Source organism: Mauremys mutica, chromosome 2 (genome assembly GCF_020497125.1).
Source record: "Mauremys mutica isolate MM-2020 ecotype Southern chromosome 2, ASM2049712v1, whole genome shotgun sequence".
In the NCBI taxonomy this organism is placed as follows: domain Eukaryota; kingdom Metazoa; phylum Chordata; order Testudines; family Geoemydidae; genus Mauremys; species Mauremys mutica.
Window position 1 is genome coordinate 183,867,288 of NC_059073.1, and position 26,853 is coordinate 183,894,140.

General features: G+C 40.3%; 1 protein-coding gene across 2 annotated transcripts in view; it reads left to right on the forward strand.

Annotated features, from left to right (window-relative positions):
• Nucleotides 1-25,358, forward strand: part of EPB41L4B (erythrocyte membrane protein band 4.1 like 4B) — a 290,295-nt gene extending 264,937 nt beyond the window's left edge. For both annotated transcript variants that reach the window (XM_045005334.1, XM_045005335.1), the window contains exons 23-25: nucleotides 13,109-13,177; nucleotides 17,268-17,434; nucleotides 21,122-25,358. In XM_045005334.1, the coding sequence (XP_044861269.1) occupies nucleotides 13,109-13,177; nucleotides 17,268-17,434; nucleotides 21,122-21,191 (306 nt within the window). In that variant the 3' untranslated portion in view covers nucleotides 21,192-25,358. The remainder of the gene's footprint in view (nucleotides 1-13,108; nucleotides 13,178-17,267; nucleotides 17,435-21,121) is intronic.
• The last annotated feature ends 1,495 nt before the right edge of the window (nucleotides 25,359-26,853 follow it).

A 26,853-nucleotide genomic window follows, 5' to 3' on the forward strand; every position in this document is an offset into this window, starting at 1 on the left:
ACATCTCTCCTACCCTTCCCTATGTCATTGGTACCTACATGTACCACGACCACCGGCTCCTCCCCAGCACTACACATAAGTCTATCTAGATGCCTCGAGAGATCCGCAACCTTCGCACCAGGCAGGCAAGTCACCATACGGTTCTCCCGGTCATCACAGACCCAGCTATCTATATTTCTAATAATCGAATCTCCCATTACTAACACCTGCCTTTTCCTAGAAACTGGAGTTCCCTCCCCCGGAGAGGCAACCTCAGTGCGAGAGGCAACCCCAGCACCATCTGGAAGGAGGGTCCCAACTACGGGAAGATTTCCCTCTGCTCCCATTGACTGCTCTACTTCCCTGGGCCCTTCTTCCTCCTCAACAGCACAGGTGCTGTCTAAGCGGAGGTGGGACAATTCTACAGTGTCCCGGAAAGCCTCATCAACATACCTCTCTGCCTCTCTCAGCTCCTCCAGTTCCGCCACCCTAGCCTCCAAAATCCGTACATGGTCTCTGAGGGCCAGGAGCTCCTTGCACCGACTGCACACATACGCCACCCGCCCACAGGGCAGGTAATCATACATGCGACAGTCAGTGCAATAAACTGGATAGCCCCCACTCTGCTGCTGGGCTTCTGCCTGCATTGTCTCCTAGTTAGTGGAAGGGTGGTTTACGGAAAGTAGTTTTGGAATGTGGTTCAGTTTATAGGTTTTAGGGGGGAGCCACGGGGAAGGGGTTAGGGCTAGCGAGGGGCTCCCACTCCTTTCACACTCCTTTTCTAACAGACAGTCACTGTATTAGCTCCTCCTTCACCTGGAGAACTCCCTTGCGAAACTCCCTGTTAGCACCCCCTGGTCGCTTGTGCGCGGCTTTATAAAGCCCTGGCCTGAGTGAATGCCCCGCCCACTGATTAAGGCTCAACCAATTACCAGAGGTAATGTTGCACTCTTTTACCAGAGTGTATGTTGCACTCTTTTCTTCCATCTTTTGCTCTTATGCTCTTGAGGGCAGGCAGTGTGTGCCCTGTGTTTGGATAGTTCATCCACACAGTGGATGTTGTCACACGCTACTATAGTTACCACCAGTAACAATACATGCACACTTTTCATAAGTGAGTTGAATATTTGGCCCATATTTTCCTTATTGGTTTTAGAATAGTCAGTTTTGAGAAAGGGTGATTATAATATATACGGGAACCAAGTTTCTTCAGGCTTGTTGAGTAAGATCTCAAGGCAAAGTAGTGTAGTAACAAAAACAGACAGGACATATATATGTTTCTTTAAGAAATTACATTGTGTAGACTTCATGTGTTTGTATGGAGACAGTAGGTTCATATTTGTAGCTCTGTGTATTTCTACTGCTGCTACAGCTTGTTCCAGCTGTTGTAAATCCTGGCTGCAGCTTGGGGTACCATAGCTCTTGTCACAGCAGAAATTAAAAGTTTTACTGAATCATAAAGAAAAGAGCCCAGAAGTCACCATGAGCTGACATCATCAAGTGACTGGTCAGTGTTTACATTGGACCTGATAAAAAATGCACTGAAGTTCATGCAAAGACACCTTTTGACATCAGGGTCAGGCCCTTGGAGCAATAGTGCAGCAGTAGTGTAATGTCCTCTCTAGAATCACGTTCTTCATTTGGAATTGGAGCCCTTTTTCCACCACCAGAACACAGAACTGAATGTGTCAGCTCTTTTGAATTGTGTGAGGTGCAGTCAAGTTCCTACAAAGTAACTACATTTATTTTGCGTCCACTAGGTAATCTGGAATTACTGCTTGTTCACTGAACTACCTTCCAAATTTCTTCTTCTATTATTCTATAGCCTTAGACTGAAACTTTCTGCTGGAGTCACAGCATATGTGGTCAGGGGAATGAACCATCGATGGATTTTTTGATACATTAATGCCCTTTGATATTCCTGTGCCAAAAATAAGCTAGAATCCATCAAGTGTACTGATTCTGGAAAACTACACCTGGTCACCAATGTCAAAATCCTGGAATTAGTTAGATGGTATCTAATGAGAGAACTGAAAAGTCCATCTGGAATGGCTATCCAGGCATATGCAATTGCTTCACTGAGGTCTCTGCTGGCAGTGCTAGAGATATGGAACAGTGAGTCAGATACAGTGGGCAATAAATGTGCTGACCAACTGAATTTGTGCACAACCCTTGGCAATCTTATTGGCTGCTGTGTCCAAACTGAGTGGTCTGTCAAAACCAATAGTCAGGAAGCTCACACACTGATGTCTGGACAGATTTCATGTGTTTGCATCAATGACTGACACTCCAGGTTTATATTAACATCTATGAAGTGCTTACAGCAGCCTTGTGGACTATCTCACATATTTAAAGTTCAGGCTATATGATCAGAGCACCTACCAGCATACTTTCCTTCAGCAGGAACAATTAGTTCTCAAGTTGCAATGAGAGGATCAGTTCTGACAGCAAGGTATACACCATTGTAAAAGACACAAGAACCTGTGCATAAATACATAAGAAATGACAAAAGGTTCAATGGCAAATGTATAGGTCTTAATCCCCAGATGTGCCAGAGCAGTGCACTTGAGGGGAGAGGGAATAGTCACATGACACCTCCTTTCTGCTTCCCAATTCCTGGGGCTGCCAGAGGCTGCTTCAGCCCTTGGCACAACTTCAGATAGCCACAGGGCTGCTCTAAATGCACCATCTTATAATAACCCCTGGGGCTCTTTACTTCAGCAGGAATTGCCGAAGTACAGCACGCTTTGAGCCATATCTCCACCCACACCCTACACTGGGTGGTGCTGGGAAGAGTGGTATAGAGCAAGCTAGGCTGGCTAGCTGCCACTCAGAGAATGCCAGTTTCTTACTGAGGGCAGCTGCAAGCTTTCCTTGCACTGCTGGAGCATAACAAACATATTTTATTGGGGCCAAAGATCTGGCCCATAATATGAATTCTTTTTGTACTGAAAAGTGGGTCTGGTCCCAATAGACTCTCTAGGTATTAAAAGAAGGATTACCATTCTTTGGCAAATATGTTTTCAAGCACCAGAATTTGTCATTTCAAATAAGAGCTCCCTAGTTCCCATTCATTTTACGGGAAAGCATAACAATCCTTTTCAGCTCCTTTCAGAGAGCTCTCTTTTTAATAATGGATCACATGGATTTTTTTGCCCCTTATACAAACCACAGAGAAAGCAAACCTCTGCTTGAATGAAAAAAGCAGCCCCAGGCAAACAAGCTATTTTCTTTACTATGCCAAGTAGAACTTTTTTTTATGCTTTTCCCTCAATTCCTTCAAAGGAGAAATTCCTTATGTAACTGAGGATGGACAAGAGTCAGCTACATGCTAATAGACCCAATCAATTCTCCTTCTGCTAAATAATCTCTTTAGCTGTGAAATGTGCTAGGCCACTGTTTCTTAATTTGTGAGACTGGCTTTCCAGGAAAGGCGTCAATCTGGTCTAGAAGAGGTGGAAACAACCCCATGGAAAACAAACAACTATATATTTTTCTTTGTGACTGGATTGTTCTCATGAAAGACTCACCGAAAGCAGAACCGTCTGATGAATAAAGCAGACCTAATCTGTCAAAGTATTAACATACAAGTGTTTGAAGATATAAACACTAGAATCATGAACTGTTATATGTCTGAACCTGTGCCCTGGGATTTTACTGACTGATACCTGTGATGGAGATGGGTTTCCAACACCTGGTGTCAGGCAGTTTTAATACTTAACAGCCAGTGGCCAGGATTATTAGTAAATAGTTTCTTTGCTGTAATAGCCATTGCAAGCTATTCAGTAAACACCAGATTAAATTTGAATATGTACTAATCCCAAACCAAACAAACTATTGTATCCTATAAACATTTTGATTAAAATCAGGTAAATCCTACTGAAGGAATAAAATAGCTATTGTGCCCATCACATTTGAAGTGACAATGATCTTGTTTCAGTTTGAATTGAGCTTGCATTGCAAACAGAAAAATGGAAGCCTATTATCATGAATTCAGATTTTTCACAGAAAAACTTCACTCTCAGCAAACATTCACTGTAACCAGAGCTGCGGAATACAGTGCAGTGAAACTATCCAAGATCTTTTATTCTACTTCTATATTTCCACGTTTATTATCCAAGCAAGTGCTTAACTTTAAACCTTAGAATAGTCCCATTGAGGTCAATGGCACTAATCACAGGTTTAAAGTTAAGCACATGCTTAAGTGCTTTGCTGGATCAGAGCTCATAAGGGTTGGTTGCACCAGCCTGTAATTTTAAGAGCTTCCTGCAGCCACTGGGACTTTAACCCATTCTGTACAATGCTTTTGCATTCAGAACATGGCCTGTGTGGAAAATCATTGGGGATTCATAGAGTCCTAGATTATTAGGGTTGGAAGGGACCTCAGGAGATCATCTAGTCCAACCCCCTGCTCAAAGCAGGACCAATCCCCAAATGGCTCCCTCAAGGATTGAACTCACAACCCTGGGTTTAGCAGGCCAATGCTCAAACCACTGAGCTATCCCTCGCCCCTGGTCACAATAAATCTCGAGATACCTGAAAAAATAACAGAATAATTTTATTCTAATTATTTATTATTATCCTAACATTGACAGTTAGTGGAGCCACGTTTGGTGGGTTGTCTGGAAATCTCAGGAATTTCAGGACTTTTGCTTCTGTGTAGGCAGAAATCAGGTTCAGCACACAGATAACATGTTTGTTTGCACTGGACAAGGGTCATATGGTACAATGCTGGCATCGATCTGCAGTAACTGCTTAATAGAGCAGCATGACCTTGGTGCTTTTGAATCTGATAAGAGGAAACATTTTTTGTACAGAATGCATAATTGATCAGTCTTTCTGAAAATATCATCAGGTTGGTGGATTTAGGCTGTTTGCATTGATGCTTAGGCTCCTAGTTACCAGGCATGAGACGTGAACATTTGTTGGATGGTAAACCACCACCAAGCTCTGTGGGTGTAAATTATTTGTATAGTGGGCAACAGCTCCATATGCTTCAATTACCGTCCAGCACTCCAACACTCATACAATCTGCTCACTGGAAAGACATGATTGTATAACTTATGCTTTACTCGAGGCTTTCTGATTGTGGTATGAATCACCTTATTCTTTTACTTTCTCTTCATATCACCCATCTGGCTGCTTTCTGGTAGCTCCAGAACTTCTATGACAACAACTTCTGTCTGCTGTTCTGCAGGGGTATGTTTCTTGTTGTTTATTTTTCCTTGCTGTGCACACAGTCCAAAAAATGAATATTCCAATGCTGTTGAGGTGACTGGTAATGGCAGAAAGACGTTAACTTGGATTACCAATGGTACCCTAGTGATGCAACCTACTTATTAGGATCCAGTCTAGGCAAAACACTCTTTTCTGACTCAAAACAAAGTCCAAGCAAATGCAGCTGTGTCAGGCTGGCTTTAGTGACATCATGTCTGTTGTCTCTGTAGTTCAGGATAACCTCCGCACATGTCGTAGTGTTTCTCTCAAGCTTGCTCACCTTCACAACATCCACCAGAAGAGCACTGAAGGCCATGAATGCATGGAGAATGTCTTGCTTATAGTGGCTGCATTGTTCCCTCTCAGTGTTCTTTGAAGAGCAAAATCTCGTCACCAGTGCAGCCTCAGGGCAAAGTTACAAGGTGAAACTGAGACAGGACCATCTTTTCTTTCTGATACTCTGTTGAGATCCTGTGTGCAGACTGGTTGCCTTGCATTCCTGTTACTCTCTACAATAGGCACTGTTAGAAGCAGCGTTAGCATTGCTCCTCCCAGAAAATACTCTACATCCAACCAACACTTACAGTCTTCATGAGAAAGAACAGCAGAATGTTCCACCTCTGGATAAAGATGGCACCAGCACCAACAAGATTATGTCCATCTGGTAGGGCAGGATAGCAAACATCTCTAGGTTCAGCCTTTGTATTGCATCTATTTCTATTAACCACTAGGGGATTGTGAGGAGATCTGCTTGTAAATGTACATGGTTTGTATATTAGCCCTGCAAACCATACTGGAACTGTCTATGGAATATTATTGCTGCATTGAAGACCATGGCCACAAAACTTGACTGTGATTGAGTTATAACTTTCACCTTGCTGCAATGGCCCCAGCAGATGGTCTGACAGTCAGAGGTTGCAAGAGCACAGCAGCAGTATCAGCACTCTAACCATGCTCTCTGCTTCTGACTATGCCCCCATGTCAGGGAGGGTGGCACAGAGAAAGCTACACTGCCTGGGAATTCCACCAAATTGGGGGAATCCTTTGCTGGCTGTTTAAGCCAATGTAAGCCAGCATTGTATCTTCTTTGCACCTTTAAGGGGATCATGACCTCTTCCTATGATGATTATGCTAAGCAAGCTGAATGTATGTGTCTTGCTGTGTTTGATGAAAGGAAGTATATAAATGAAATTCTAAAGGTAATGGACTTGATGACAGCACATAAGGGGAGTATGCATATGTAAGAAATTTGGCAAACAATTATCAAAATTGGATGAAAAATAGATGGTGTTATAAGACAGCCAGGGGAATTAAAGAATCAAATTTACTGGCACTGGTTTTCAAAATGAATGTTTCAAAATGCTGAATGTTGTTTAAAGTGCCAGCTAATTAATCTCTTTCCTTGGCCTCAAGCTACTGTCTGATCACACAGGAGGTGAGTAAAGGGAAGCGTGAGGCTCAGACATGGAGTTGTTACCTTCACAGATAAGACAACAGTATACATGGAAATAGTCAACAAAATGTGTTTCTGTTACCTGGGAGTTCACCAGCTTAAGCAGAATCCAAAACAGCTGCTGAAGTTTCACATTTGGTCACATAATAGTATATGAAAGGTACATTTTCAAAAATTTTCACTGTTTGCATGAATTTATGAATTATGAATTTAATCTTCCACTGATACTGACACATTGTATTGTTTAAACAGGCATAATGGATCTGGAATTCTTTGACTAGAAAATGATCTATGGTGCAGAGGTGTTCTTCATAAAGGTGTTCGATCCACACAGCTCTTTCCAAGGTTGGGTTCAGCAATAATATGTAGTTTCACTAATACAGTAATTTGGTGTCTCTGTCATGTTACAAATTTACTGGACTATTTTTTTTCATTTGTGTTCATGCGCTGATCCAAAGCACACACCTGCCACAGCTTTACTGAGGGGGATGAATTGGGTTTGGACTTTGCCTGAGTGAGTATTGGTGTCCGATGAGCTATTTTCATTTTTTTTAAAATCCATAGATGCTGTATTGCACTATGATTGACATTACATGTTTGTCTTTGCATTTCCTAGCTCACCAGATAGTTTCCCCCACTGCAGTTGTATGGCACCAGATGAAGAATTAAAGTAAAAAAGCTGCAAAGACCCAGAGAGGAGGAGGATCTGATCATTGGTCTTGGAAGGAGGTACTGCCAGTCAGTTAGTACAATAGCTACATAAACCACCTTCATGAAGTCATACCTCAGGTCAATCAGTACTAAGGTATACTAACAGCATGTAAACTGATAACTTGGGTCCCTGATCCCTTCTGGCTGGGCTGAATACAAACAGGCCTTTCTACCCTGTATGGTGTGTGGCCCCTTATCACCATAGATCTGAAGTTATGTAAGTTGAAAGTCGACTAGTCCATGTGTTTCTGAAATAGAGCTTTGCAAAATACTCCTCTGGCCACTGTGCACATTGAGACCTGTATCTGTGAAAGCATCTCTTGTAGTAGAAGTTCTGCTTACGCTACAATGCACAGGAAGCTGTTGACATGTCTGAGCTAGAACCTCTGCTTACCTCTGGAGACCAGCTGGCTCAGTATAAATAAATGGTCATATTGCACACCAATTGGGAATACATGTTTTTCCAAAGATATTACAAGGGCCTTGAACCATAAAGTGCTGGGTGCAAGTGAACTCAAGTGAAGAACAGCAAGTATGTGCTCACAAGACAGAATACAAAATGTTTCCAAACCTCTGTACAGAGAAAAGAAATTGATGCCAAGGCAGTGGCTATACTGTGCTGTCAGTTACCTTCTCTCCTCTTAAATACAGAAGAGCAGAATAAAAAAGGATCAGCATGCCTGAGAGTGGTAATTTTGTAATGGCAGAGATGCTTGTGATTGTCCCATCTGCTGGAAATAGTTATAGTTAATTTCATATGCACAGTTCCTTTTATTCCAAGTTTAAATTACATTCAAAAAAACTTTTTTGCACAAACTTGGAAAAAAGGAAGAAGGTTGGCAAAAAATGACACTTCCCTCTTCTCTCTTTTTGTTTACTCGCCCTTTGTTTATTCTTTTCTCTTCCTCTTGCAATGCAAAAAACAAGGAAAAACGAACACTGATTATTCTTTGCAGCTCTGGCAGAGATGCCTCCAAAGTATTTTATGACAAGATACAACTAATGATACAGCAAACAGCTTCCAGGAAAGTGCTCACACTTCTAGGAAAGATTATCCACAGAGAATCAAAAGTCTGCTTATTTTTCTTCAAAAGCAATGTGGTTATTCTGCTATATAGGAGATTTTCAGATTCATCCCCTTGAAGTTTACCCAGACAGTGAACTTCTGGGTAAACTGGTGGGAATGAACAAAGGAGGAAACCCTTGAATATGGCCTGCTCCCAGAGGAAGGAGCTGCTAAGGGACACTATCTGCTGCCTACTTTGAGACTGAGATAGGAAGAAGAGTGGAGCCAAGGTGAGTTACATGGCATGGTCACCATTTGCCCCAGTGAGCCCATTGCTGAAGGCGTCAGGTAGCTTCCTGACTTTTCCTCAGAACCATATTATGGATTGAGAGTGAGGCAGGAAGGAGAAAGAAGGCTGATGGATTTTGTTGCCCCTCCCCCCCCAAAGTGACATTATAATGGCTTTGAACAATACAACCTGTTCTTCAGGATGTTCTCTCACTGTGAGAGAACAACCTGTTTTGCAAGCTGGTTAAAAATAGTTGTAATTATTAATGGTCAAGTTAAAATGGCTTTTATTGCAACAAAACTCAGGTGTTCCACATTTTGACCACTGTCTCATGTTCTGATGGCTTTTCTCATGTACTGGCATTTTTAGAGTGTGAGAGGTATGACTGCATTCCCATGGCAAAAGTACCTTGGACAAACATCCTCCTCATCTAGGATATTTAGTTTGTTGAGTCAATAATTTGCTAGATTTTAGCAAACTCTTACTAAATGAGGCAATGAGCCTAAATAAAGCGAACCAACACATTCTGAACAGGGCTCCTAGGTAAAAGGTGTGGTTGAGAAGTCAGAATGCAGTTCTGCCTGAGTTAGCCAATTTCCTCACTAGTATTCCCCATGTTTATTATTATAGCTCCACAGCTTAACTGCACCTGGATATAAAAAGAGGCTCTAGGAAATAACTAGCTTTTATATACAGTAGAACCTCAGAGTTATGAACACCAGAGTTACGAACTGACCAATCAACCACACTCCTCGTTTGGAACCGGAAGTCTGGAATCAGGCAGAAGCAGAGAAAAAAAAAAAAAAAAGAAAGAAAGACAGAAAGAAAATACAGTACAGTACTACTAAAAAAATAAAGAAAGAGAAGCATTTTTCTTCACCATAGTAAAGTTTTGAAGCTGGATTAAGTCAATGTTCAGTTGCAAACTTTTGAAAGAACAACCATAGTGGGGTTTTTTTCAGAGTTATGAACATTTCAGAGTTACAAACAACCTCCATTCCTGAGGTTCATAACTCTGAAGTTCTACTATAGCATTTTTCATCAATAGATCTCAAAGCACTTTACAGAAGAGATCAGTATCATTGCCTGTATCAGTATCATTTTTTTAATCAGGCTATTTGGGGTACCCTGCCTGTTTTGCATACCAGAACAACCAAACCAGCTTCAGCCATTGCAAACAAGACAGCATGAGCTCCCTCCTTCTACACCAACTGCGGGAGAATTCTCAGCTGTATTCCTAGCAAGGCAAAGTCTGGGTCAACGGGTATATGTTGCTACTCATGTAAAACTCCTCAGAAGAAAAACAAATGAGGGAGACAAAAAGATTGGACTGTGGTAGAGTGGGCAGGATGGCTTTGCTTTCTGGCTCCTAAGTGCTGCACAGGTATGAGGTTTTTCACACGTGCGTTAATTGTTCTGAGTTGAGTTAAACCTGATTGATGCCTTGAAGTGGTGGCTTGGGGACCTACAAAACCTTTTAATTTTGTTTGTCTGGAATTCTCTGTCCTCAGATTAAACAAACACAACTCCGGAAAAGGGAAAATTGGATTTGAAACTAAACCAGATTAATTGATTTTAGCTATGTATTGACACAAAATTTGGGCCTCCGGCATGTACAGATTTAGTGGCTGACTTTAGAAGATTCTTTTTTCCACATCACTATGTATCTCTGTGTGTAATCAAGACCAACTTTTCTTCTGGTCAATACTCTCAATAGGCTCTTGAATAAATGTCAAGGCTAATTTCCCCACTCTGGCACTCCAAGTGTGGAAGGTGGGGGCCTGCAAGGATTCTAAAAATTAATACTGGCCACTCCAGGCTTGTATTAAACTCCCAAGGTTACAGCTTTTCTCTGATCTTGGATTGGTAGATGCTGCCACTATCGAAGTGCAGAACCCCTTTGAGAGCCCAGGGAGGCACACTTGGGAATTCCTTTCTGTGAGTTACCCTCAAGCCCTTTCATCCCCATTCTGGGGAAGAGCTGAGAAAGGAAAAAAAAAGGAAATGAGCTGATGCCATCAGCTAATTAAATAACATGTGCACAAACCATAAAAAAAAGAAAAATACATCTGGTTACTCAGGCTATTGCTAGATTTTAAAAGAGCAATTACAAGGATTAAGCACCAAGAATAGCTTTTCTTGCGGTCCAGCTTAAAGGTTACAAGCAAAAGCACCTGGGGTTAGCACAGAGGAATCCACAAGCCATAAAGAAATAAAAGGAATAAACCTAATAGTGTCTTCCTAGACATTTCCGGGGTTTTACATGTCTGGGGTTTTAAATGAGTAGTTTCTAGGTATGATACTGATTATTTTTTCATACCTGGCGCACTCACTTCCTTTTACCTATGTACAGCAGTGAGACTTTTAACCCTTTACAGGTAGAGCAATTAGAGAACAGCTACTAAGAGGGATTTTATAGCTACTGGCTGGCTGGATGTCCATAAAAGGGAGCAACTCCCCCACCCCCCTTCATTTATCACAATAACGTTTGCATCATTCTTCACCTTTGTTTTCAGTAACTAAACTTTGTTCTCTTAATGAGACCAATCCACAAAATTAGAGAGATTTGGGTTGCTGCATATCAAGGTGAAGTCAGATATGAGTGACTGATTTTAGATTTGTATAATATACTTTGACTTTGGCTACAGTACTGTGTTATAATACAGTGCTCTGTATCTTATTCTCAAACCCTGAAATGTAAACACTTCATAAATCTAAAATGACATGATTGACTTCTGGGTTTGTGTTGTCTCAAAAAGACACAGCCACTTCAGAATCATTCATGTTATACTGGCAGATTTGGATATCAGTGTAACATGACAGACTCACTAAGCGATACAATTTGTACATTGTATTGTAATGAGTGTCAGTAACTGCACATAGTAACTTAAAATCAAGTTCATTGTTGGAATGTAGATACATCAATATTTATGAAAATTCTGAAATGTTCCTCTTCCTTGATATCTCTACACAGATATCTTCATGGTTTAAGGGAATTGTTTTTGAGTGCAGTGACCTGTTCAAATACATCTACAAGATTATTTCCAGTCATCTACATTCAGTTAAACAGGTGTTTACACACTTGAGTGTTTTTGTCCTTGTGTGAATGTTGGGCCACAGCTGGATATGAATTTTGAATGGCATGTTTACAAACCAAATGTGTTTCTGGAGTTTTGTTTACAAAACAAATGATAATATGCATTTTCTGTATTACTTTTGACCTCATAATTTCAGGTGTTCCTTTCTCGGGCAACTGAGTCGGCACTTGAATGTATTCCTTGTTTATTAGCAGATACTTCAAACATAATGCACTAATTCTATGATAAGGCATGCATAATAAATATACTGTGCATTAAAAAGTTTTTCCATTAAAGTGATAAATACATTTTTCAGTATATAATAAATTTTCCCCAAGTGGAAATATGAAGTGCAGTTTGAAATCAATACTTCTAGTTGATGAATACTTTTTACTTTGTCCTCTTCCTGAATGGATTAATGACATTTCTGCATTCTAGATAGGAGGGTAATGAGATGCATACCACCTAGAATCAAAGAGAGACAATACTTGGTTGCTATTTGTTTAATTTCTTTTTCTTCATTTAATGTTCAAGATGGTACTAAGCTCAGAAATAATTTACACCAAAGCCTTATCTACACTCAGGGTGAAATCCTGGCTCCTATGAAGTCAATGGGAGTTTTGCCATTGACTTAAATGAGACCAGGATTTTGCACTGAAAATTCTCAGTACAGACACAACCCAATGGCATAATGGTCTCTAATAGTATTTTCAACACTCCTTTATTGATACCTTCTGAGATGTAGCTTGATCCTTAGAACACCATTGGAATGGGTAAGATCGAAGTTCTTAACATTACCGGAGACAGTGATTACGAATCAATTGCCCACCGTGATTTTTTTTTTGTGCTTTCTTCTTGTCCTATTTTCTGACATTCCATTTCTATCACTGTGTTATCTATAAATAACTAAAAATATAGATGTGTAAAATCCATAAAGCACAAGTTCTTTAGCTGAAGTTCCTGACCACAGCTAACACTGTGTAAGGATTCCTATCACTGAGCTTTGCATTACCAATTAGAAAATGTACGGTGGTCACTAGATCAAGCCAAATAACTGCATGTCATGACTAGTTAAAGAGCTGAAAAAATATTGTATGCAGTCAGTTCCGAATATGCTTATATAAGAGCTATTTCACATTACATTTAATTACATGGGTAAAATAATTCAGTTGGGTCTTATCCTTTGAATATTCCTGACTAACTTAGATATGTGTTTTGAGGTGGTCTTTTGAGCTGGTTTATTTGAATGCTGCTCAACCATTCGAGTTTGTCACATGTTGCTATATTTGCAGTGCTTTGCTGCTTTTTTTTTTTTTGGTTTTGGTTTTCATTTTTATGCTCTGAAAGTAACATCTTTTTCTTTATCTTTTTTAAAGATAAAGACATTCCCTGCTGATACATCTAATCCTTTTTTCGATCCTTTTACAACAGTACCACAGTTTTCTGTAAGTAGAACATGCAACTGAAAAACTGTGTATTTAACACAACACTTGCAACTCCAGATTATTTTTTAAACAATGTCAGAAATTTTGCCTTTAACAATCCTAATAAAGATACTTTCCAAATGTGACTTAGACTGCAAATCAATCAAATATGGCCATGACTTGCATCAATAAACTTGCCTGCATGGGTGTGTTGGAGATTAGTCCTTATTTCTGCTGCTAATAAAGATGAAACACTTCAGGGCAGCAGGTCACAAAATACAGCTGCACTCCCACAGTTCTACTGTAGAGGGCATGGGTGAGGCTGCACAGACTTTTTGAATAAACAGGAAGGGCAGGGAATGGTGTGGGGCTAGCCACTAATCCAGCTGAATTGGCCTTCGTCCCCTTTACAAAACCTGACTTTGTCTTCTACTAGGGGACCTAATTTTCATGAAAATTGTATTCTGAATTGAAACGAGGAGTTACAGTTAATATAAAACAGTTGTATGATGATGACTACAGTTGCATGCTGCTATAAACGTCCATGTTAATTAACAACCTAGAGCTGAATCTTGGAATCTTTAGTTCTTATTTGGGCAAATCTCCCATTAAACCTCCTTGGAAATGTTGCTTGAGAAAGAAGTGAGTTGGGGGCTTTGGGATTTGTCCCTTTGCACAAGGCATACTGCACAGTACCACATAAACAGGACTAATAACTGTATAACAATGTAAAAATTAGCCTGACAGACCTAATAGTACCGTACCTGGAATGCCCAACCTTAGAGTAGCAGTGTCATTATGATAGTAGAAGAAATAAGACATTTAAGCAATTGGGGGACTTGTTAAAATTAATATTAGAACTCAAAACAACTAGATATTGTGCATGGGACTCTGACTGAAACTCTCTGCATGACCGCCCAACATGGGACGTGGCTTAGCAGCCACAGAGTACAAACCTTCTCATATTAGAATTATATTTCACAATCACTAGTGTGACGTTCCTAAATTAAACTCATAAAATAAAGTCGTTCAGACTTAAACCTTAACGTCTGTCCTGAGCCCCAAATCTGTTTTCTCTCTCATGTGGTTATATATGAGATATGGAACCTTATTCACAACTGGGACAGCTACAGTATCTGTCTGCATTTAGTGAGTTATTAAAGAAAGAGGTTAAGGCTTGATCATGGGACAATTTCTACTTTTTTTTGGTCATGTGTCTATTTTTTAAACCGGATTTTAGTGAGAGAAATAGAAAAATTCATCCTAATCTGCTTCATATCTATTTTTTGCTCTAATTAAAAATATCCCAACAAATGTATCGAAACCTTTCAAGCCCATCAAAGCAGAATTATTGAAAAAGTCATCCAGGCTAGATGGTGCCCACTTTAATAAAAATGGCAAGAAAGTTCCTACCTTTATGTCCCAGATTAAAAAATGCATTGAGTTACGCAGAGAAATCTGTGCAGAATAATATCCCCACTAGTTCCCCTGTAAAAAAATGTCAAAAACACTGAAATTTTGCTAGGTTTCATTGAAAACCAAACTGAAAAATGTTGGCTTTGTAATGAAAACTTGAAAAATTCCAGTGAAAGCTGAAAATTTTTAATAAAAATTTCAATTTAGCTAAAAAGCTATTTTGCCATGGAAAATTTTTGACCAGCTCTACTAATTAGGCTTCGTTGGGTGAAACAAGAGGGGAGGGATGTTCGGCATATAAATAAGTTCTAACTAGCCTATCCACAATTCATCTTTTCCTCTTCAGAGTATTGGTTCACTGAAAAAACCCACAATGCAACATCACAAATATCTAAAATTATATTTCAACCCATGCAGCCCATGGTATTTGTTTTGTCATAGAATTATGCATTGTGGGAAATCTTTAGTGAACCAGGAAGTACCAAGAGGATTGCAGGGAAGGGAACAACTCATTTCTATGCAGTTATCCCTGTCCCACAACCTGAATAATGGGGATCATTCAACAAAGAAATATTAGCTTCAAGTCAATTGGTTTTCAGTTCACTTTAACACACCAGTTGTGCTAGGTGTCACCCCCTGTTTGGCCTCAACAAAACAACACAAACAAATGCATTAGGGCAAAATTTCCAGAACAGAGCCAGATCTAACTCTGAATGTACTCTAGTCACGCACAGCATTATGCAGCTGCAAATGTTTGTGGTTCATTTTCCTTTCCCTTGCTTTTTCCTTTTCCTTGCTTTCTTTTTATGTTATGACCAGCCTGCAAAGTTGTTGGGTTTTTGTTGTTGTTGTTGGTATGTTTTGTTTTTAAGATAGGTTTTTCGTTGAAAATGCTTATTAGAACCAAAAATGTCTATTTTTTATCTCATGGAAAAACAAAAATATTAATAAACAGTAAGATTTGGAGGCTATTTTCTGGTTTTATAATTCTGCAGCTTATAAAGAGCTAAACTGATTTTTTTATGGGGGCGGGGAATTAAATCTGATTAAATTTTATCTGAGTTGACTAGGTAAATCATAAATCTATTGACTTAATGGAGCTACTTTGATTCACACCAGCTAAAGATCTGGCCCAATATACTGTATAAACATAAGTATATAAATATATACTCTAGAGAAAAACAGTACCACATACATATCTAAAATAACCATTAAAAATGGAGCAGATCCTAAGCTGGTGTCAGTTGCCTAGCTCCATTGGCTTCAGTTGGATTATGACAATTTATTCCCGCTGAGGAACTGTGCCATGGTGCCAGTATTTCATGATGCAAAGCCTGATCTGACAGTCCTTGTGAGACAAAATGCTGCATTAGGATTGCAAAATTTGCTTGTGTCTGGACTGTGACATTGAGCTTTAAAAGGGAAATGCCAGAGAAGTTTGGCGGCTTACCTTTTTTAATGATTAGGACTATAACTGGTCAGGATTAGAGGGGGGTTTGTTTGCGTGTTTTGTTTTTTTTTGTGTCCGTTTGGTTTTATTTTACCATTTTTCATTTTACTGGTTTCATAGAATGACTGGAAAGGCTCATGCTTAGTATGTTCATCTGGAATGTACTCCATGCTTTCAGTTAAAAGAGAGGCTGTGAAATGTAAAAAAGACACCACTGCAGCTTCTTCCTGGATCACCCATTGATTTAACCAGCAGATTGTATCCCAGTACACAACTTTCTACATTCAGTATTTGTTAATCATAAAGGGCTCACATAATTTGAAAAGTGATGAAAAAAGACAATTACTCCAATAGTTGGATAACAATTCTCTGCCTCACTGTTGTGCTGACTTTCCTTCCTACTGTTGTGGAGACTGAATCAAGCTTGAAAGAACAGGTTGTCAAGAAAAAAACTCAGCTGATAATAGCGTGAAAATGTCCTGACTATTCTGAAGCACTGAAAAATTGCAGCTACTGTACATTCCTATCACACCAGCAGACACAGGCTGTTCCTTGTTTGTCATTAAATGGTCCTGTGCAAACCGTGGGTCAGTGTAATTTTTTTCAGGAATGCTGCACGATGTCACATGACAGGATGTCCCAGCCTTTGATGTTACAGGATTTGTGATGCTATAGCATCAGATGTGCAGTCTGGAGAGAGAGTCTGGAGTTTGTGGTGTTTCTGTACATTTTATACCACATTGTCTGTTGCTAGTTGCCACTGGGTATTTCTTTTAGGGTTTGCTTCACTACATAGAACTCTTAGACCCAGACTCATGCACACCCGACTTTAATAAAAGGCACAGTTGTCAAGGGACCTACGAGTTCTTTTTGACAGGGCTCTATTCAAGAGGAGACTTCTGGTCAGCTCCCCATATCGGGTTTAAACCACATAAAATAGTGATAAACAGCACTTTTATAGGTTATGGGTCCATATTTAGTGTGTCACGTATCGTGAACTGAGTTCAGTTTCACACAGTGGACTTTCTAGTGAGACTTGTCATCAGTGCACAACCATTGAATCTCTGTCCAAAGAAGTGGTGTCTGTTTCATTATATGAGGGTTGCTTCCTGGTACTTAAAAGGCCACTGGGCAACCTCTCATTTTCCCTCTTTATTAGAGGAAAGTTGCTGATAACGAGTGTTTGAGAGAATGTGGGCATAAAAAGTCAAAACTAACTTATCCTTTTCATTATTTTCTTCTTAGGCAGAATTTATAGACAGCAAATTAGTGTGCTGTGCTGTGCAGTCATCACCTAAGATGTTACCACCAGTATCTCCTTCACCTGCAATGAGGTCCTTGGCAGAGACAGTCCCAACCCCGACAGTGCAGACGATATATTCATCACACAAACCTATTTCTCTGGCAGACAGGTATTGAGCAGTTCATAGCAATACTATGCGTCTCCCTCTAGGTTCCCAAGAGTTTGATTTCTTTTATTCTATCATAAATGTAATGAGAAAGAACCCACTGAGCCTATCATTCTAAACTACGATTTCCACCAATGTGTAAAGTCAGCTGCCATTTGGTACTTACCTCAGGACAAATGGAAAGCAGGAGAAACTTTCTCTGAATTGAAAGCCACTCCTAACTGGTGATGCAGCCAGCAGTTGCCCTCCTCTGAAGGCCAAACATACCACCTCCATAACCACTGGCCTGGAGAGAAAAGGGTGTGCAGTTTTTTCTGAGACAAATCACCTCCCCTGAACCACTGGTTTGTTTTTAACAACTGCTGTTGCACTCTGTTTTTCTAAATTCAGTTCTAACTGGGAAGGGCTGAGAAATAGATACTCTTTCCGATGAATACCAGCCACTGATTTTTCAGAGTAATGTCAGGTTGCAATTGTTCTTCTTGTAGCATGAAATAGCAAAAAAGCATGTTCCAGCTTCCCACAGAAAACCTACTCTTTTTCAATTCTTCCATCTTACAATTGTTTCTAATGGTAATCTTCCCTCTCTAGGGACTGATGAGTGCTGAATTAACCAAACTGTCTATTTAAAGGGGGTAACTCTATAATTAGATCCATCTGACACCCCAAAAGCAAAGATCAGGCTTTCATTTGCAGACCCAAAGGACTGTGCCAGATGGAAATGAGAAACAGAAGTTTTAAGATGGGAATATAATACACTGTCAGACTTTCACCTCCAGATTGAAATTTTGATTTACAATGGGTCACCAGTAAATGTGCTGCTTGGTTTCAATCTAATTTCAATTGGACATTTATTCATATTGCTAGACCACCTAAAAATGTACAGTTATGGGCACTCTTTGTTCAGAAACGTCCTAACAGTTGTAGAGCAGACATAATACCTCGGGTGTGATCCAGCTCCCATTTAAGTCAATTGAAAGACTCCCATTGACTTCAGTAGGAACTGAATCGTGTCCTTATATAGCACTTTAGATCTTCAAACTGCTTTATAAACATAAACTCATTAATCCTCAAAGCACCACAGCAAGGTATATATATTTTCCCCACTTCACAGGTAGAGAAACTGAGCCACAAAAACTGTGACTATCCCAGAGCCTCAGAGGTTGTCACTTGCCCCCCAAACCAGCTGTCAGAGCTAGGATTAGAGTTTAGGAGTTGCAGATTGCAGATCAGTAAGACCATGCCTTGTTGAGGTATTGCACTTTGGAGGAATACTGGCATAGCTGTGCTGGATTCATGTAGTGTCCGCCTGTCTGCACTACACTTAGTACTAGGGGCCAGTTCTAACATTCTCTTATTTTCATTAAAATGAACTAAATCCACACATTAAAAATTGCACAAAATGCTTAATCTAAAAAAGAAAAATCCTAACTACTGGGTCTTTCTTCTGCACTGCTAACCATCTTTATTTCCCAGCGTGCACTTGTGCCTCTTCATAGACTATTGTTAAGGTTTGCCCTTTTAGAAAATGTATAAATAAATCTACTCATGTGCTGTTAGTGTCTCTAAAGCTACTAGCAGTTAACAATGAAAGAATATGACAGATGCATCAGACTTAGGGCAGGGCTGCTCAGTAGGTGCAAGCAGCTTATGCAATATCTTTTGAGTAGCCCACAAATGGGTGAGAGAGATTCTGAAGCATTCTTTCCTGAGCAAAAGTTTTGAAAATACTAGCCATTTGGTGAAATCAGGTCCATTCCAAAGGCCAAAAAAAATGACCAGGGGCAGTTTTGCACCAGTTATACATAAACCTGGCACATTCTGAAGAGTAAACTCTGTAGAGATTCCCTCTTTTCTTCTGTCCCCCGCTGCCTGTTTCATTCCCCTCCCTCCGTCTTTCCCTGCATAGTGTTCTCCTCCCCCCACTCTTCCTTCTCTTCTCCTTTCCAGCAATCCCCCCATAATTCTCAAATAGGGGAGCTGGCAGACCCAGAGAATGCGCTGTATTTGGTATGTGTCATGGCAGCAGCCCCACAAGAGCACTCTACACCCTCAGACCCAGATACCACAAAGATCTGTGGAGAGGGTCCCCTCACATACCCCTATGATTCCTGTACTAGGTCCCTGTAGTGGGCCAACCGTCAGCCTGGGCTCCGCCATTGTCTCTTTGACTCTCTTGCCCCTGGGTCGCCTACAGAAGCCCCTACTCCCAGGTGAGCTCTCTGTTCCCAGCAGGAGTTCAGCTCACTCCAGGGCCCTTTCTGAGTCCAATTACTTCTAGTCCCTGGTGACACTCCTCATCAGGCTTGCAGTGTCCTCAATCAAGGGTGGGAGAGGAAAGGAAAAGCTAGTCACTGCCTCAGGCTGGGCTTCCCTTGCTACTGGAGCTCACTAGCAGTCCCTGGCAGCCTCTCCTCCTGGATAAACTTCCCCCTTAAACCGTTTTTAAGCTCCCCTTCTTCAGCTGGAGCAAGTTCTGCAGGTGCATCTAACTGATGCTGCTTGAGTGCAGGAATGCTCGTTAACCTTCTATGTCAGCGGGATGGGGGCATGTCCCGTCACAGTCCCCACCATGGTCTGCCAGAAATGTAGAGAACCAGGAGACTTGATGGGTCATCAGAGGAGGTGGTAACAAAGCTCTCTCCCTCCTTGGCCCTAGTTAAGGGGCTGCAGTAACCATGAGCTACATGGGCATTAGCCCACTCAAACACTAGGATCAGCAGCGGACTGAGGGACTAGACAGTGAGGGGCGTGGCTCATCTGAAGATGCAGAGCAGCAGGAGACTGTGGGGAAAGTCCGAGCCCACTCAAGGACCAAAAGTGGCAGAAGTCTACAGCCACTTCACTATACCAGCCACCTGAAGAGCAGCTACAGATCCAGTCTTCCTTCTCCCCAGGTTTGGCTGTGCAGGAGTAGCAGTGGTAGAATTCCATCCCGCAGTTCTTACCCCACCAACAGTAGATGTCCACTTGAGATGGGGGCATGGTCCAGTCAGGTGGTTGTAGGCATGGGGGGGCGCAGGGGGTTGGGTAGCCTCCTCTTCCTCCCTTTCCCTGTGTAAGGAGGTATGCTTAGCTGCTTCACAGCTGCTCCTTCCTGCTCAGTTCCTCCTCCTGGACCCGAATGCTTTATGGAGATGTCTATTCCTTGTGCTCTGTAGCCAGTGTGTGATGACATCACAGCAACATCATTCCATGATCCCAGGAAAGATCTCTAGCACTTAATCCAGCTCTGCTTCCCATTCACTTGCATGCACACTAAATAATGCTGTAGGCTATGTAGTGAAAAGAAACCTCCTCACAGGGAACTGAAAGGCAATCTGGGCCCGGAGGAGCAGATTGCTGCAATACAAGTCTTTTTACATGGTTTTTACATCAATTAACAAGACACTGAGCTTCTAATCTTGCTTTCATTGAAGTCAATGGGAACTTTATCAGTGACTTTGTGGGGAGAAGGAGTAAGCCCTAAAATGTCTCATGCTTTTCCCCCCCCCTTGGTTGCTTTTCTTTACTACTCAAAATGTCAAGCGATTTTCACTTCTGACTCAACCATCTATTTTCAGCATTTTGACTGAATCAAACGGAACCTTTCTCCTTCCCTTGGTACTTTAAAAATGTTAATTATTTTTAATTGAAATATGTGCCATTTTGTTGTTCCCATAATTGGCTGTTTGTGCATTAATTACACAGTGCTGAGACTCTGAGGCGTGAACTCGAGAGAGAGAAGATGATGAAAAGACTGTTGATGACAGAATTATGAAATTCTCACTTCGTCACATGGAGACTGGATCGGGGCCTTTCATGTGCCTTCTGTCTGTTTACATTCCTCCACTTCTGTGTACTCAACATAATGCATCATGAAAATGTGTTATGTTCCCAGCTCACTCAGATTCATCACAGTTGGTTAAAATTAAGTCTTGGCTTGACTTTAACTTGGAGGAGTTCCTTTATTCATTTGCTGCTGGGAAATAAACCTTCATTCCTTTATGTATCATGAGTATTAGGATTTTCTACTATTATAAAATGAATTTTAGGTTTGGTTTTGGTAAATCTAAGGTAAAAATGATCAGCAAGGAACATACTGATTTCTACTGAGAAACACTGTTCTGTATATATGTTAATAACTGCACAGAGATTAATGTTATGCAGAATATTTTGATAGTAACTTAGAAAATGTCATTTTGTATAACTGAAAATTGCACCAAGTTACTGCTGTTTGTTAAAGAATCATTTTTAAAAGCAGAAAAATGATTACATCTTAACCCTATGACTCTTTGTCTCTGCTGAAAAATAAATGGCTATCTTATCAAATTCCTAACTTAATCTTTACTCAGATATATATAGATATATCCGTACTGCCTAAAATCATGTCATCTTGATTTGACAATAAAATAAATCATATTGTATTCCTGGTAAAGAAAAACTTCAGTGGTTCAAAGTTGTTTGCTGTTGACACCCTTATCATTAAACCAAAAACATTGAATCATAACCAGTTTTAACTGAAATCCTACAAACACTTGCGTGCATGTATACATACAGGGTTACATCAAGCAACTGAGTGGTTCCATTGAAATTAATGGGACTACTCCCTTACTTAATGTTGAGCATGTAAGTGTTTGCAGGATTAGAGCCTTAAAAAATTGGTTTATGGTATTAAGGTCATATAATAATAATATAGATCATATTTCCTATAAAACTTTCCTATAGTTTCCCTTTTTTAGTAGTGCAGAATAGTAAATTATTTAAAAAGCTGAAAACAATTGATCATCAGCTACAACACGCGATTTTGAACAGAAACCTTGTATGTGTTTTATATGGCCCAAGATCTATATTTTTCTGTTATCCTGTACAGTAGATTCTCCTGTTTTTAGTATGGTTAAAATCAAAAGATGCCCTTAATTTGATACCAACGACCATAGATTTATCTAAATTTAACCAGCCTGTTGGCTTTAAAGGTAGGAAGTGCGTATAGTAAGATTCAATTTTCGTCAGCGTTAGTTATGGTCATTTAATATGAAAAATCTTGAGTGCATTTTAGGAGTCTTGATTGCAACTTGGAGACAGAAAATTACTTGTCTATTTTATATTCATTGGGCAGGAAATGAACAGAAGGCTCTTCAATTAAAGTCAGATAACTTTGAACCTTTTTCTATAGCTATAAAATGAAGCTAAAGTAAGTGGCATAAGTGTCAGGAAGAAGTCTGTGATGCACCCTGTAATGAAAGCGCTTAACATACAGAATAGGCCCATGGATCTGTACAAGTGCCCAGATGTCTGGCTTGTATATTTCTGAGTTCTTGACAGACTTTGCTGCATAATCAAAATGCAACTGGTACACTGTATAGCACTGTATAGTAATGATGTCAACAAATTTGGTGGCACACTTTTTGTACATCCGTTTCCATCAATCTGAGGTTATTTTTAAAAAAAAATGGGAATATTAACTCCCTCTGAAGAAATCACAGAGGCAAAGAATGCTCCAGGTATAAAAGACTATGCCTTCATTCCACCACTAATCTTTTTTTCGCTTCCTCCAGAGGGATTGTGGAGGAAGGAGAGCTCCAGCCTAAGGCACTATAGGTCAAAATAATTTTTGCCTGGTCACTAATAAAAAGAGAACAACCTAAAGACAAATAAGAAAAGGTTCCTATAGCAGCCACTGTTTTCAGAGACAGGAAGCAAAAATGACTCCAAGAATGGAGTTACCTAAACTGCATTGTCATTTCTACTGGTTGCTTCTGGCCTGCCTGTTCTTAGGCAGCAATCAGTTGCATGCGAAGATCCTTCAAAGAACGTGTGGCTGGCCACTCCCAAAGGTTATCAACGAGAAAGGACCTGAGAAGATAGCTCAGTGTTTCAACACTCCCCTGGTTTTTCCTACTGCGTGGATTGCTGTGTGCTTATTCAAGAGTGCTATTATGAGCAACTGGAAACCTTGGAACCTGCTTTGGTTGGGGCTACCTGCTCCTGGTTAGCTGCATTAAGCAATGTATTCACAAGGACCAAAGCATTCAGAGAGAATGAATGCCAGACTGGGAATAGCCTGTTCATTTTTCTGGCAGATAAATAAGCTACGAGTTTGTTCTTGTACAGAACAGCATGGTAGTCCTAGTGTATAGAATTCTCAAGCTGAAACTTTCAGAACAGGAAAACTGAAACTGTGCACTAAGATGTCCTGTCACCATTGTACATCTGAACTGACTGGGCATGCTTTGGAATAGCTGAGAAAAGAACAAGGACACCTTCCATTTTTTAGATTCCTGGAAATTAGAGATGGAACAGTCTTACCAGGTCACTGAGGCCCAAATCCTCAAAAGTATTTAGGTGTCTAACGCCCATTGATTTCAATGGGTGGTAGGCTCCTAAATGGCTTTGATAATCTGGGCCTTAATCCCTTCCAATGCGGGATTGTTCCCCACAGTATATTCTCAGATGTTTGTCTAGTCTAATTTTAAATGTCTTAAGCAATGGGGCTTCCATGCCCTCCCTCAGGAGACTATTCTACAGGCTGTTAGGAATGTTTTCCTGATATTAAACCTAAATTTCCATTTGTGGAATTCCATCATATTTTTAGTTCCTGCACACTCCCTTTAGCCACACTTCAGCAATTCCTCACCCATGTGCGATCTAACTTTTAATATGCAGCCTTGTCTGGACTAGGATTGAGAGATGTATTGTTAGAATGTATTAGCTAAAGCTCTAGTGTAAACAAGGCAGTAAACATGTGCTAAATTGGTCCAGCTGAAACCTAGGCTTCTCTGTAGACTTTAACTCCACAATGTTAGCAAGTGTTGAAGTGTACCGCACCTTCTCTGCACCGCACTTTTAGAATATGTAAATTTGTACACATTAGCTAACATTTGTGAACAACACACCTTTAAATCCTGGTCTAATCCAAGCCTATGGGGGACACAGAGAAAAGTTTATTGCTGAAGGTTGATTTAATCTCAAATCTCAGTTTTACCAAATGATATTATGGCTTTGCTGTCAGAGCCCAGTTTAAAAACTTTGAGGCCTTAAGCGTTTTCTTTGTTTCGGTGGCAACACACAGCTTCATGTTTTGATGGTCGCAGCAAAAGTAAGATTAGCTGTTTCAAAAGCTAGGCAATGGCTATGTAATGGATAAACAAGTTTTTTCCCATGTTGCAATCTCTCACAAAGCCCAAACAGGATTTTTTTTTTCCTGTGTGGGTACCCATTTGACCACCTAAAATGAACTGCATGCTTCAAGGAAAATGGCCACGTTTTCTTTGGAAACATTGTTTAATGTCCTTAATCAGTATCAGAAAATACAGTATGTATAGCCTTTGATATTACAACCATATTTATATCCTGAGAGACAATGTTTAAAAATCAGTTCCTCCTTAAAGTCTTCACTTCAGGGGTTTGTGTTTCCCCTCCAAGAGTTTGCCAACTCAGCCACTTCAAACAGAGCAGGCAACTGGGTGAAATGCTTTGGTGGAGGCAGCATCATGTTTTATTTGTACTGTTTACGGAAATCCTTCATTTTCATTTTTTTCCCTGGATATATCTCTGGTCCACTGGTTACAGACATCTACTCTTTGTAATTATACAATGGAATATTGTTATTTCATTTTTGATGTCCTGATGTTCAAGGCGTTTGCAATAAATATACTGAGACTGATCTGTTGATTGCATGTAAGATCAGCCCCACAACTGTGTTTTGTAAAGTTAAGTGCCGTAAAGAAATTCTCATATGACGTGGGGAGGGAACACTTCTCTGGCAGCTGCTGTTATTGCTGCTGAGTGGCAGCTCTAGCCAAGGTTGCTGACATCATCTTGTTACAGCCGAGCAGCAGCCTGTATCAAGAGACAGAGTACAATGACATTTTAGTTGAAACATGGCTTGAGAGAGGCTTTTACGGCTCAGCTGTTTACCTGTTTCTGTATTCATGCCTGCAATAAAAAAGAGAAAAAAATAAATCAGTGAGTCTGAGCAATCTGTGTTCAAATCAAGGAGGTGGTGGCACATTGCACTGTCTTTATTCAAAGCAAACATCTGGTTGCTAATGAAGTGGATCCACCTCAATTAGGGAACACCTCTCTTAAGCAACCACTGAAGAATTTCCTCCAAGAAATCCAGAACCATTTTGTTCAACCTTTAATCAAAGGCCACCTCGACTGATATTTGCAAGTCCCTTGGGTGGTTGCTTAAGGCAAGCTTCGCTGAATTACTTAAGCTGGAAAAACTGCCAGAAATAGAGTGGCAATAAGACATGGCATTTTGTCTTCCTCAGCTTTCAATTCGCAGGGTAACAGATGCCTGTTTGAAAGGATGAGGAACAGAGTTGTGCAGAGGATGGAAGTCCCATTTTGCAAAGGATTTTGATATCTGGTTTTATTTCAAATAGGAACGAAAACTCAAACATTTTGAAATTCTCCACGGAGGAAAATTCTGGGGGAGGGAATTATTTTGAGTTGAGCTAAGTGTTTCAATTTTGACTTCAACTTCTTAAATGTCATAGTCTATTCTAATAAATAATAGCCTACAAAATAAAAACAAATAGGTGAAAAATTGAAATGTTTCATTCAGAAAGTGTCAAAATGGGATGTTTCAACGTTGTCAGAACTTTTTCTCCAGTTTTCATTCCAAAATGAAATGCTGGCAAAATTGAAACACATCCATCTTCATTGGAGCAAGCAGTTCCATTAACTATGGTTTAATCAGAATTTCTCTGACCAGTTCTAATGTGAAGAGTTCTGTGGGTTTAATCTCTGTTCTGGGAAAACAGACAGTAAAATAATAACAACCAGCTGCTTCAGTTGCCTGGAACTTTGGACCAGGTGGGCTTCAAAGATGAACATTTTTTGAGTTTTTGTTACAAGATGACCGTGACCTATGTGAACAGACAAGTGAGTGCCAAGATACATTCTGTAACTCAGGAGGCACTCTTTCTGGATCAGAAAATCTTCTTCTTTGCCTGTGGGCATTATATCTTAAGGGGAACGAGACAAGATGATATTTGCAAGATAGTAGTTTGACTCAGTTGTAGAAATCTACTATGAGAATGTAAAGGGAATGACTAGATGTATGGACTTTATTATATAGATACTTGAGGTGAAAGCCAGCCTTCATTTAGTTCAATGGGGCCAGGCTTTCACTCCTGGGGTTGTCCAATATTGGGTGGAATTTGCAAAGGTGCTGAAGTGATGTAGCAGCGCAAATCCCACTGCAAGTCAATGAGACTTGTGCCAACAAACCACTTGCATGCTATTGAAAAAGCCCACCCCTTATTCTTTGTTGCCTGTTGCCATGGTGTGCTAAGTGCTGCACAAACCCAAGAGTGGTCTCAGCACCTGCCACAAAAAAATGGTACTCTTTAAAAAATAAAATAATAAAGAACAAACCAGAAGTTATGGAGAAAGAGGGAAAATAAACAAGTGAGGGAGTCAGCTGGTGT